The sequence below is a fragment of the Amblyraja radiata genome, unplaced genomic scaffold, assembly GCF_010909765.2.
Source record: "Amblyraja radiata isolate CabotCenter1 unplaced genomic scaffold, sAmbRad1.1.pri S62, whole genome shotgun sequence".
Taxonomy (NCBI): Eukaryota; Metazoa; Chordata; class Chondrichthyes; order Rajiformes; family Rajidae; genus Amblyraja; species Amblyraja radiata.
The window spans coordinates 4,146,789-4,160,289 of NW_022630157.1; the positions used below are offsets into that span (position 1 = coordinate 4,146,789).

Consider the following 13,501-nt stretch of genomic DNA (forward strand, 5'->3'; position numbering starts at 1 on the left):
ACTTCCCGTACATGTTATTAATGCTAGAAACGCGTACTTTACTACCTGTTAAAAACCGCCAAAATGTTGAAAAAAATTGTGGGTCGGGGTAAGTGTGAGAGACATGTACCCAACTTTAGAATTCCAAATGTGAAGCGAACTGAAGGTATAGAGAAGCGAGAACTGAAGGGACTACAGCAGCTAAAGTGCTTGGTAAACATTGAAAATATTGTGAATTATCGCGTTTGCTCACTGCATTTCATCAACAGTAAGGCATTATTTGTGTTTTTTCTTGATTCCTTTGGTATCTAAAAATTCTCAGAATTGATAAATCTGGCTGTAAATTTTTCCTCAGATGCGTTTTCATTTTCTATGTAAAAACCCACTGGAGAACCATGGACGATTTAAAACATTTACAGCCAGATTTATCACTTCTGAAACTTTTTAGATGCCAACGGAATCAAGAAAATCACAAATAATGCCTTAGTTGATGAAATGCAGTGAGCAAACGGCCAATCTTCGCCAAGCACTCTGGCTGTTGTTGTCCCTTCAGCTCTCGCTTCTATCTACCGTCATTTCTCCTCACTTTTGGAATTGTGAAGTAGGCTAAATGTCTCTCACGCTTATCCCGAATTCCATAATTATTTACAGCGCAAAAATGGACAATTTCAGCGGTGGGGTTTTAACGGGCCCGCTACGCTGGAAACAATGGTAAGTGCCTACCTGCAGTTCATCGCGTGTACTCCACTTGGAGTAGCCTAGCAACAGTACGGGTCATGAGTCGTGACCCCACTGCCGTGAAACCTCCCTATATACTTGTACATCTTTGGAGTGTGGAAGGAGACCGAAGAAGTGTGGGAAAATCCTGGGGGGAAAACGTACAAATCCGTACAGACAGCACCCGTATTCGGGATCGAACCCGGGTCTTTGGCGCTGCAAAGCAGCAACTCTACCGCTGCGCCACTGTGGAATCAGTGAGCGTGGAACACGAAACACTCACATTCGAAAGCCCATTGGCAGCATTTCCGTCGCCCCTGATCTTCCTGACATGCATGAGGTGGAATAGTGGAGGCTCCCTCAATGTAGGAGCGAGAAATCTCGTAGAATTAGAGGGATAAATAAGCACTTGTGGAGGACAAGTCAAGGGTCGCGACCCAGAATCAGGACAAAATGATGTAGGGTTGCAGATTGCAGCATCTGCAGACTTTCGTGTCTCAGTGAATTCAGAAAAACATTAATAACAGACGCTTTTAATGTTGAATGAATGATTTAATAAGTTTATTGGCCAAGTGTTTACATACAACGAATTTGCCTTGGTGCTCCGCCCGCAAGTGTCAACATGAATATGGCGGCAGTTAAGAATGATACATAAACCATGATCACAATGAATGGCGGTGCTGGCTCAAAGGGCCGTATGGCCTCCTCCTGCACCTATTTTCTATGTTTCTATTAACCATTAATAATAAAACATTATTGATTAAACAGGTGCATTAAATAAAATGCCAGAGCACAAAGAGGCTACAGATTTTTGGTTATTCAGTAGAGCTACTAATTGTTTTTATGTCTGGCTGTGGCAGCTTTGACAGTCCGGAGTTGCCTTCCATAGGAAAGTGATTCAAAAATTTTGTGGCCAGGGTGAGAGGGGTCAGAGATGATCTTACCCGCTCGCTTCCTGGCCCTTGCAGTGTACAGTTCATCAATGGAATGGTAGGTTGCAGCCAATAACCTTCTCAACTGATCGGACAATTCGCTGCAGCCTCCGGATGTCGTGCTTTGTGGCTGAGCCAAACCAGACCATGATGGAGAAGATGAGGACAGACTCTACGATGGCAGTATAGAATTGGACCATCATTGCCTGTGGCAGATTCCTCAGCTGCTGCACGAAGGACATCCGCTGTTGTGCCTTTTTGACTGTGGAGTCGATGGTAGCCCCCCACATAAGGTCCTTGGAGATGATGGTTCCCAGAAACTTAAAAGATCCACAGATGTGAGTGTGGTGTTGTTGATGGTGAGAGCTGTGAGGGGAGTGGGAGCTCTCCTAAAGTCGACTATCAAGAGGAAAATGTGGCAGCAGCGGCCTGTGCAGTCCGTCTGTCTTTTCATTCTTTTTGTCCTGTTAGGTATATGTTTTGGTTTTTGTTTTATTTTATTTTTAGCTGCGTAAATGTGTGGGGAGGGGGGGGGAGATTTTTGATCTCCTCCCTGTACGGGGACCCGACTTTTTCCCCGTTGTCGTTGGGGCCCAACATCGTGGAGCCAGCGGCCTCCAACCGGAATCGATCTGGGGCTCCAGTCGCAGAGCCTGTGGACTCACCATCGCGGAGCTGGATGACTTTTGAGTGCGGAGTGCTGTGGTGGCTCGCGGCTGCGACCCGACTTCGGCGCTCGGAGGCTTCGGCTGTAGGCCCTGCGGACGGTAACATCGGGAGCTCGCGGGTCCCTGGTGGGAGACTGCTTTTCGGAGCTCCTGCAATGGCAAACTTCACCCGCCCAAATCGAGGGGTTTAAATCGACCCGGAGCGGGGCCTTACATCACCCGGTGCGGCTTAAAAAGCCGCGGGACTTACCATCGCCCGCCGGGGGCTCTAACAACTGCCTGCAAACTGTCAACATAGTCAGTCCCTGATTGTGTCAATACTCGCACTCGGCTGGCTGTGCGCAGCACAGCGCCCCGTCCCCCCCCTCCCCGTCCCTTCCCTCCCTTTCTCCCCATCTGCCCTCCCTCCACCTCACCCCTCTCCCTCTCCCCTCCACATCCACCTCCCTCCTCTCTCTCTCCCTCCCCCTCTCCAGCCCACCTCCACCTCCCTTTGTCCCCCACTCCCCCATCCCTCTCCCCTCCCTCCCTCCTCTCTCCCCCCTCTGCACTCCCTCCACCCCACCCTTCTCCCCTCCTCTCTCTCCCCCCCCTCCTTTGCCACCTCACTCCTGTCCTCTCCCCCTCCCTCCCTTTCCCCCCCTCCCATCCCCCTTCCCTCCCCTGTGTGTGTGGGGGGTCGTTAGTGTGCATGTGATGCAGGAACTCCCCCCTCCCCCCACAACTGCGCGCGAGGGAACGGGACCCAATGGGTCCCCCTTGGTCTCGGAACAATTAAAAACCCGTGACTATTTCTCTCCCTTGGGCTAACGCCAGCAATTAAAGCCACCATGTGGATTGGGTGAAAGAAGGGAAGAAACAGGCAGATTATCAGAGAGGAATTTTGTAATGGGATTGGATCATTGAAACCAAACCCACTTACAATATTGTAGGTTAGTCGATTAATATAACATACATATTTAATACCCAGTTGTTAAATTTGGATAATTCGCATCACCGGTAACATTTACAAGAACCAAATAGAAAGATTGTGTTCATTTGCATTATGTGCTTGGTGCTTCTAATACTACAATTGAAATAAACCCAAATCACTTTGGACAGTATAGCATGCTTTCAAACTCTGTTTGTGAATGTTCCTGTCTGCAGGTTGACAGCTGCATTTCCGTTGCAGTTTGTGGCTGCACTTTAAAGAGATTTACATCAATAAAACACTTTGTGGACTCCTAAAAGATATGCAAGGACATTGTGTAAATGTAAGCGGGTTTTTGCTGGAAGCACTCGATCTTGGAGGGATTTTTCCATTTCTGATACGCAAACAGGGGTGGTGGATGGACAAAGTTGCCGAAGGCGTCCGTGGGCTTGGAATGGAGTTTGGTCACTCGCGTTTTGAGTGAATCGGAGACCAAGATGGCGTGAAAGCCAAGGGAAGAGTCGGGGCTCTAGCAGAGGAAAGTGAGCGCTGGATGGAAACTGGCAGTGAGGGAGATGAAGTGTTAAGGATTTGAGTACAGGAGTAGGGAGGTTCTACTGCAGTTGTACAGGGTCTTGGTGAGACAACACCTGGAGTATTGCGTACAGTTTTGGTCTCCTAATCTGAGGAAAGACATTCTTGCCATAGAGGGAGTACAGAGAAGGTTCACCAGACTGATTCCTGGGATGTCAGGACTTTCATATGAAGAAAGACTGGATAGACTCGGCTTGTACTCGCTAGAATTTAGAAGATTGAGAGGGGACCTTATAGAAACTTACAAAATTCTTAAGGGGTTGGACAGGCTAGATGCAGAAAGATTGTTCCCGATGTTGGGGAAGTCCAGAACAAGGGGTCACAGTTTAAGGATAAGGAGGAAATCTTTTAGAACCGAGATGAGGAAAGCATTTTTCACACAGAGAGTGGTGAATCTCTGGAATTCTCTGCCACAGAAGGTAGTTGAGGCCAGTTCATTGGCTATATTTAAGAGGGAGTTAGATGTGGCCCTTGTGGCTAAAGGGATCAGGGGGTATGGAGAGAAGGCAGGGATGGGATACTTAGTTGGATGATTAGCCATGATCATATTGAATGGCGGTGCAGGCTTGAAGGACCGAATGGCCTCTACTCCTGCACCTATTTTCTATGTTTCTATGTTAAAGCGGTGAATAAGAGCTGGAAGCGGCACCGATACAGACATGATGTACCTGAGAGAGAGGTGAGGGAGGAAGACTGAAACAAGGAATGATCTACAGAGAAACAGGCAGAGCCCGAGCACAACGGCCTCTAACACATGTAATCTGGTGGAGAGCACATCCTGCAAACACGCTATCTCTTCTCTGACTGCGGACTTTAGGACACTGGAGCTCAGGACCCGCTGCCCACGGCTGCTGCTGAACCTGCAGGAAGGGAGATTGTTTCAATCTTTATATTTTCACAAAAGCATTTCTGTTCAGTTGCCAGACGCAGTTAACGGGTTAAAATGAACGGATCGCCAGACAGCTCTGATTCCAGTTGCTGTTTATTTCACTCTTCCCACATTTACATTCGCCCTGGTTTTATTTCCGCGCTCACTGGAATTTTACAACGCGGGAATTTGAGCCATTTATCACCGACCTGATCCCAGCACACACGAACTGCGGGTAATCCACTTCCTGGTGTCTGGGAGACTCCCCCGGGTCCGGATACATCTCACACCCTTCTGATCCTCAGACAACTCGAGCTCCGGATGCGCTGTTTCCACATCCAAGGTGACGGAGACTGGGGGGGGGGGGGGGGGGGAGAAGCAGAGAATTAGAGAGTTGCTGGGGGTCGGGGGGGGGAGACTCGGGCAGCGCGGTCCCGGGACCGGGGGGAGAAGCCGCTCGGCCTCAGGCACAGGCGGGCGGACGGACTTTCTCGATACCACTGTTGGGGATAGCGAGGAAGTCTGTCAAAGATTGCAACAAGATGAACTACAAGCTAGTTCATCGATTCCACCATTCCATGGGTGGAAATTGCTTTTAACACATTGGGGAGGGGATTGGCACAAGGAGAGAGTTATTATCATGAAAGCTCATCAGCGCCTCTACTTCCTGAGAAGATTATGGAGAGTCGGTTTGTCAAGGAAGACTCTCTCTAACTTCTACAGGTGCACAGTCGAGAGCATGCTGACCGGTTGCATCGTGGCTTGGTTCGGCAACTTGATCGCCCTGGAGAGGAAAAGACTACAAAAAGTAGTAAACACTGCCCAGTCCATCATCGGCTCTGACCTTCCTTCCATCGAGGGGATTTATCGCAGTCGCTGCCTCAAAAAGGCTGGCAGTATCATCAAAGACCCACACCATCCTGGCCACACACTCATCTCCCTGCTACCTTCAGGTAGAAGGTACAGGAGCCTGAAGACTGCAACAACCAGGTTCAGGAATAGCTACTTCCCCTCAGCCATCAGGCTATTAAACCTGGCTCGGACAAAACTCTGATTATTAATAACCACTTTCTGTTATTTGCACTTTATCAGTTTATTCATGTGTGTCTATATTTATATAATGGTATATGGACACACTGATCTGTGTTGTAGTAAATGCCTACTATGTTCTGTGTGCTGAAGCAAAGCAAGAATTTCATTGTCCTATACAGGGACACATGACAATAAACTCACTTGAACTTGAACTTGACTTGAGTGCGAAGAGGGGCGAGAGGAACGATCGCACGGTGGGGCTGATAAATAACAAGGACGAGTCTGCCTACAGAGATGAAGTCCAAAAACTGACTGTCTGGTGCACTAAAAATAACCTGGTACTCAACCCAATGAAAACAAAAGAACTGGTTGTTGACTTCAGGAGGAGGAGAGAGGAACCTACTCCTCTGTACATCAAAGGAGACATGATGGACAGAGCCACTGACTTTAAGTTCCTGGGAATATACATAGAAACTTATAAAATAGGTGCAGGAGTAGGCCATTCGGCCCTTCGAGCCTGCACGACCATTCAATGTGATCACGGCTGATCATCCACCTCAGTATCCTGTACCTGCCTTCTCTCCATACCCCCTGATCTCTTTAGCCACAAGGGCCACATCTAACTCCCTCTTAAATATAGCCAATGAACTGGCCTCAACTACCTTCTGTGGCAGAGAATTCCACATTCACCACTCTGTGTGAAAAATATTTTCCTCATCTCGGTCCTATAAGATTTCCTCCTTATCCTTATATTGTGACCCCTTGTTCTGGACTTCCCCAACATCGGGAACAATCTTCCTGCATCCGGCCTGTCTAACCCCTTAAGAATTTTGTAAGTTTCTATAAGATCCCCCCTCAATCTTCTGAATTCCAGCGTGTACAAGCCGAGTCTATCCAGTCTTTCTTCATGTGAAAGTCCTGCCATCTCAGGAATCAGTCTGGTGAAACTTCTCTGTACTCCCTCTATGGCAATAATGTCTTTCCTCAGATTAGGAGACCAAAACTGTACGCACTCATTTGTTTTTTTATTATCTCACCAATAAATTTGAATAATAAAAATTATAATAAAAACCCAATTATACATAGCACACTTAGAACATGGAAACAAATAAAACAGAATCTAAAATTAAGAAACCTATCTCTCTCAATACCAATAGTCAATAACCCATCGTTTAAACCATCAATCATAGACAAATCATTTATACAATGGGAAAGAATGGGAATCAAAACGCTCGAAGATCTGTATGAATTGGGAAAATTACTATCATTTCAACAACTACAACTGAAATATAATTTGAAAAATAACCAATATTTTAAATATCTTCAAATTCGTGATTATCTGAAAAAATACACAAAAGACTATCATAATATGCCTTCCGACTTACTGGATGAAGCAATGAAGACAAAGGCGGAATCAGCTAATCTAATATCGTACTTATATAATATCATTTTAAACATAGAAATACCCACAACTGATGGAATTAGAAGAGACTGGGAACAAGAATTAGCTATAAAAATTTCAAAAGAGAGCTGGGATAATCATTTACTACAGGTGCATAAATGTTCGATCAATGTACGACATACGCTTATCCAATTCAAAACATTACATAGACTATATTATTCAAAAACTAAATTAAATAAAATCTTTCCTAATGTTTCACCAATCTGTGATAAATGTCTGTGTCAAGAAGCTACCATAGCGCATTCTTTTGTTTTTTGTACAAAAATCCAAAAATTCTGGTATGGAATATTTGATATTTTTTCAAAATTAATTAAAATAAAACTGGTACCAAAACCAGAATGGATCATTTTTGGAATATCGGGAGGTATCCCTGAATTAAACGTGTATCAGAAGAATTTATTCAATTACGGGCTAATAATGGGAAAAAAGCTCATACTTAAATTCTGGAAAAATGCGCCCACACCAACAATAAAAATGTGGACATCAAATATGTTTGAAACATTACATCTGGAAGAGATGAGATTCCTCTTAGCAGGTAAAGCAGACCAATTCCAAAAGACGTGGTCTACGTTTATGGACCTATTACAAGCATGAGGTGCAATAGTAATTTTAAAAATAAATAAATAAATAAATGGTATCAGGACCTGGCAATGGGAGGTAAAACAACAAAAACAGACTTGGTTGGTAGTCTTTCTGCGGAGTTTAATGTTATAATAGAGCGGTTGTCCCTACTTTCTTTTTCTTTCTTTTCTAGGGTCTACTTTCTTACTTTACTTCCTTCTCTAACTTCTTTTCTAAGGGGCTTTCTTTTCCCAACACTCTCTTGCACTTCACGACTCTTGCGCACTTTCTTTACTTTCCTTACTTCTATCTTTTTCTTAAAGCTCAAAAAAATGAAGCGGTACAAAAAATGTATTAAGATATATGTGTTGTGTATTATTGTAATTTACCGTACTTCTAATAAAAATAATAAAAAAAAAAAAATCCTTAAACTGTGACCCCTTGTTCTGGACTTCCCCAACATCGGGAACAATCTTCCTGCATCTAGCCTGTACACCCCCTTAAGAATTTTGTAAGTTTCTATAAGATCCCCCCCTCAATCTCCTAAATTCTAGCGAGTACAAACCAAGTCTATCCAGTCTTTCTTCATATGAAAGTCCTGACATCCCAGGAATCAGTCTGGTGAACCTTCTCTGTACTCACTCTATGGCAATAATGTATTTCCTCAGATTAGGAGACCAAAACTGTACGCAATACTCCAGGTGTGGTCTCACCAAGACCCTGTACAACTGCAGTAGAACCTCCCTGCTCCTATACTCAAATCCTTTTGCTATGAATATATATCTCCCAGGACCTCAAATGAACACTGTCACTCTCGTGAAGAAGTCACAGCAACGGCTGTATTTCCTGAGGTCTCTGCGGAGAGCAAACGTTTCACAGCCGCTGCTGCCCTTCTACCGGTGCGCCGTGGAAAGTATCCTCTCCTATGGTTCCTGATGTGGTTTGCTAGCTGCACTGTGGCTGAGAGGAGGGCACTGCAGAGAGTTATTAAAACTGCACAGAGCATCACAAACGCTCAACTGGCCTCCCTGGATGACATATACAGCGCCCGATGCTTGCGCTGGGCCACAAACATCAAGCAGGACACATCCCACCCTGCCTACCACCTTTTCACTCTGCTACCCTCTGGGAGGCGATACAGGTCTCTGAAGCCAAAAAAATAGTTTCTACCCATGTGCGATAAAAGAACTTAACTCTAACAGAGAACTCCGGGGAAGCACAATATAATTTGGGGTGCAAGATAATGCGCAAAATTCTTTTAAAATGTTTTTAATACCAATTTATTATTTTCTTTACTGATCTTGTGTATATGTGAGTCAATGGCTGTTGTGTTTTGTTCTTTTTACATTTTTTTATCCTGTGTCTAATTATGTACACACCGAAGGAGTTGCAATGGAATTTCGTTGCACAGATGTTTATGCAATGACAATAAACGTATTCCATTCGATTCTGCCATACACTGTCTTTTTTATTTTTTTTTATTTTTTTTTAATTAGAAGTACAATACGTTACAGTAATACACACCACATATATCTTATTACATTTGTTGTACCCCTTCATTTTTTGAGCTTTAAGAACGATACAAATAAAAGAAGTAAGGAAAGTTAGAAAGAGTCGTGAAAGTGCAGGAAAGTGTTGGGAAAAGAGAGCCCATTAGAGAGAGAGTTAGAGAAGAAAGTTAAGAAATAGACCTTAGAGAAGAAAGAAAGAAAGAGAAACAATCGCTCTATAATAAAAAACTCCGCAAAAAGGGATCTACCAACCATATTTTTCACCCCCCGTTACCAGATCCTGGCACCATTTATTTTTTAAATTCCTGTTGCTCCTTATGCCTGTAGTAAGTCCATAAATGCAGACCACGTCTTTTGGAAGTGGTCTGCTTTGCCTGCGAGGAGGAGTCTCATATCTTCCAGGTGTAATGTTTCGAACATGTTTGAAATCCACATCCACACCGCCCTCACTGCCGCCCTTGATTGGAGCCGCTGCCGAACTCCCCACCCATTGCACCCTTCTTCACGGTGGCCCGTTTATGTCTCGGCTCTGACAATTGGAGGGATCTACCCAGTAACAACACTAAGAGCAGCTCCGGGCCGCCGTGCTCCCCGACTCGAATCGACTCCTAACTAACTCAGCTCCGTCCTGCGCTGAGCTTATTGCGGGCCGGATAAAATCTCGTGGCAGGCCGCATTTGGCCCGTGGACGATAGTTGGGAGACCCCTTTAGAAACATAGAAACATAAAAAATAGGTGCAGGAGTAGGCCATTCGGCCCTTCGAGCCTGCACCGCACATTCAATATGATCATGGCTGATCATCCAACTCAGTATCCTGTACCTGCCTTCTCTCCATACCCCCCGATCCCTTTAGCCACAAGGGCCACATCTAACTCCCTCTTAAATATAGCCAACGAACTGGCCTCAACTACCTTCTGTGGCAGAGAATTCCAGAGATTCACCACTCTCTGTGTGAAAAATGTTTTCCTCATCTCGGTCCTAAAAGATTTCCCCCTTATCCTTAAACTGTGACCCCTTGTTCTGGACTTCCCCAACATCGGGAACAATCTTCCTGCATCTAGCCTGTCCAACCCCTTAAGAATTTTGTAAGTTTCTATAAGATCCCCCCTCAATCTTCTAAATTCTAGCGAGTACAAACCGAGTCTATCCAGTCTTTCTTCACATGAAAGTCTTGACATCCCAGGAATCAGTCTGGTGAACCTTCTCTGTACTGCCTCTATGCCAATAATGTCTTTCCTCAGATTAGGAGACCAAAACTGTACGCAATACTCTAGGTGTGGCCTCACCAAGACCCTGTACAACTGCAGTAGAACCTCCCTGCTCCTATACTCAAATCCTTTTGCTATGAATGCTAACATACCATTCGCCTTCTTCACTGCCTGCTGCACCTGCATGCCTACTTTTAATGACTGATGTACCATGACACCCAGGTCTCGTTGCATCTCCCCCTTTCCTAATTGACCACCATTCAGATAATAGTCTACTTTCCTGTTTTTGCCACCAAAGTGAATAACCTCACATTTGTCCACATTATACTGCATCTGCCGTGCATTTGCCCACTCACCCAGCCTATCCAAGTCACCTTGCAGCCTCCTAGCTTCATCCTCACAGCTAACACAGCCCCCCAGCTTCGTGTCATCCGCAAACTTGGAGATGTTGCATTCAATTCCCTCTTCCAAATCATTAATATATATCGTAAATAGCTGGGGTCCCACACTGAGCCTTGCGGTACCCCACTAGTCACTACCTGCCATTGTGAAAAGGACCCGTTTACTCCTACTCTTTGTTTTGAGACAGTTAGCATTGGCTTAATTGGGAAGAGTGTAGTGCTGGCTTCCTTCCGTGGTGGGTGGGAGCACTTAGGGGGGGGGGGGGTAAATGGGCTGGAGAATAGGTTTAAGTTACATTTCGACATACAAGAATACATTGTCCCCCACCTCTCAAAACATGCGGGTTTGTGTGTGGCCCCTGGGATTTACATGCTGGGATATCAATACTGGAGGATGCAGTTTTCTTCACACAAAGAGTTGTTAATAGGTTTCAGTTTTACCTCGTTTGATGATATCAAAATGTTCTTTCAATGCAATGTTGAAGAAAAAGGTGTGATCAAACTTTTCAATTGGCAGCGCGCCATCCACCACCGACATTGGTTTGGCTTCATCACAAACCCTGCAAATATTTAACAGCGGGTTATAATCTGAGCAATATTTTGTATTTGGCGTTCTTTTAAAACATACATAGTTTTAGTCAAAAACATGTCCTACCATGTGTTGCGACCAGCTTCCTCCTGAAATAACAAATAGACAAATCTCAATAGACTGTTCCCCACGGCGGGTATTTCAAGTCAAGACAACTTTATTTGTCACACATACACATACAAGATGTGCAGTGAAATGAAAGTGGCAATGCCTGCGAATTGTGCAAAAACTATAGAACAGAATCAGTATTTACATGTTAGGGAAAAAAAGTATTAAAGACACAACACAACAGTAAATGAGTCCCTGGTGAGATAAGGGTTTACAGTCCTGATGGCCTGTTGGAAGATACTCCGTCTCATCCTCTCTGTTTTCCCCAGCATGACAGCGGAGGTGTTTACCTGCCGTAGCAGCTGGAACAGTCCATTGCTGGGGTGGTAGGGGTCCCCCTTAATGTTGCGGGCTCTGGATCTGCACCTTCTGGTGTATAGTTCCTGCAGGGGGTGAGTGTGGTTCCCATAGTGCATTCAGCCGATCGCACTACTCTCTGCAGAGCCTTCCAGTCCTGGGCAGAGCTGTTCCCAAACTAGTTTGTGAGGTTGCCGGACAAGATGCTTTCTGCAGCCCCAGAGTAGTAGCAATGAAGGTTCCTCAAAGCGAATCTGAATTTCCTCAGCTGCCCGAGGTGGGAAAGGCTCTGCCTTGCCTTCCTCACTGAAGTATTTCACTAAATTGCAACAAAAAACCCCACTGATAATTCCCATTTCCCAACTCTTTGCCGCTGTCACTCAGACAGAAAGTGGATATTGTCGTAGAGACATCGAACACGGGGGAAAGCATTAGGAATGTCGATGAAAATAACTGCGAGTATGCAACTTACGAGTAAGACTAGGGCATGTTGTGGGATTTTATCTGGAGAAGATGTCAGAGATAATTGGGCATGGAACATTTTAAGATCAGCGGCGGTTTCAAATGGATAGGGGTTGGAAATATTATCAATGCTTGTGGGAAGAAGAAAAATAAAACCTGAAATGTATGATGGTCTTTAATAATCTTACTGTAAGAAATGCAGTAAACAGAACATGGAACTGACAGGGTGGCTTGGTTAATATTGCAGATAAATTTAAGTTGAATTAGGATAAATACACGAGGATTCCTGGAATTTGGGGCATTATTGTCAGATGTGGTGAGTAGTTGGACAGATGGAATATTGACCTAGTACTGAATTACTGGTAAATGCAGCATTTATTTCAGAAATTTAACCCACCATTTTGTGACTGTGCACTTTCACTTCACCAAACTGTAGTGTAACCCCTCACCTTCAGAAATATCAGGTCGTCCTTGAGGTCTATCTGTTCCTGTAGCTTTGAGAGTTCCTCCCGAATGGAATTTAAATTATTTTGTACCTCTTGAAGATTTTTCTCCATTGTTTTTACAATCTTCTCCACTTCTTCCCGGACATCTCAGAGCAAGCGCTCCTCTTTATCAGTGAGAATCTGGTGCATTTCAGCAAACTGGGATGTGATCAGTGACTGAAGGTTGTGTGACCCTTCCTGTCAGATGAAAGATGAGAATCAATATATTATGTCATTCTTGAGTGCAGAAATATGCCATTCGGCCCAATATATCCATGCTGGGCCCTGTACGCATCTACACTAATCCCATTTACATGTATTTAATTCGTAACTTTGGCAATTTAAGAGCTCATCTTAATAATTCGGTATTGGGGGTTCAGTATTGATGTGGATAGAGAACTGGCTGGCAAACAGGAAGCAAAGAGTAGGACTAAACGGGTCCTTTTCACAATGGCAGGCAGTGACTAGTGGGGTACCGCAAGACACAGTGCTGGAACCCCAGCTATTTACAATATATATGAATGATCTGGATGAGGGAATTGAAGGCAACATCTCCAAGTTTGCGGATGACACTAAGCTGGGGGGCAGTGTTAGCTGTGAGGAGGATGCTAGGAGACTTGGATAGGCTGGGTGAGTGGGCAAATGTTTGGCAGATGCAGTATAATGTGGATAAATGTGAGGTTATCCACTTCGGTGGCGAAAACAGGAAAGCAGAC

General features: G+C 44.7%; 1 protein-coding gene across 1 annotated transcript; it reads right to left on the reverse strand.

Moving 5' to 3' along the window:
- Window positions 1–4,576: 4,576 nt before the first annotated feature.
- Window positions 4,577–12,976, reverse strand: LOC116969483 (E3 ubiquitin-protein ligase TRIM39-like). Its single transcript, XM_033016368.1, has 5 exons — window positions 12,750–12,976; window positions 11,500–11,522; window positions 11,286–11,404; window positions 4,878–5,021; window positions 4,577–4,660 (listed from the first exon to the last, which is right to left on the reverse strand). The coding sequence occupies exons 1-5, from the start codon at window positions 12,855–12,857 to the stop codon at window positions 4,629–4,631; spliced, it is 426 nt and encodes a 141-aa protein (XP_032872259.1). The 5' UTR covers window positions 12,858–12,976; the 3' UTR covers window positions 4,577–4,628.
- Between the last annotated feature and the right edge of the window lie 525 nt (window positions 12,977–13,501).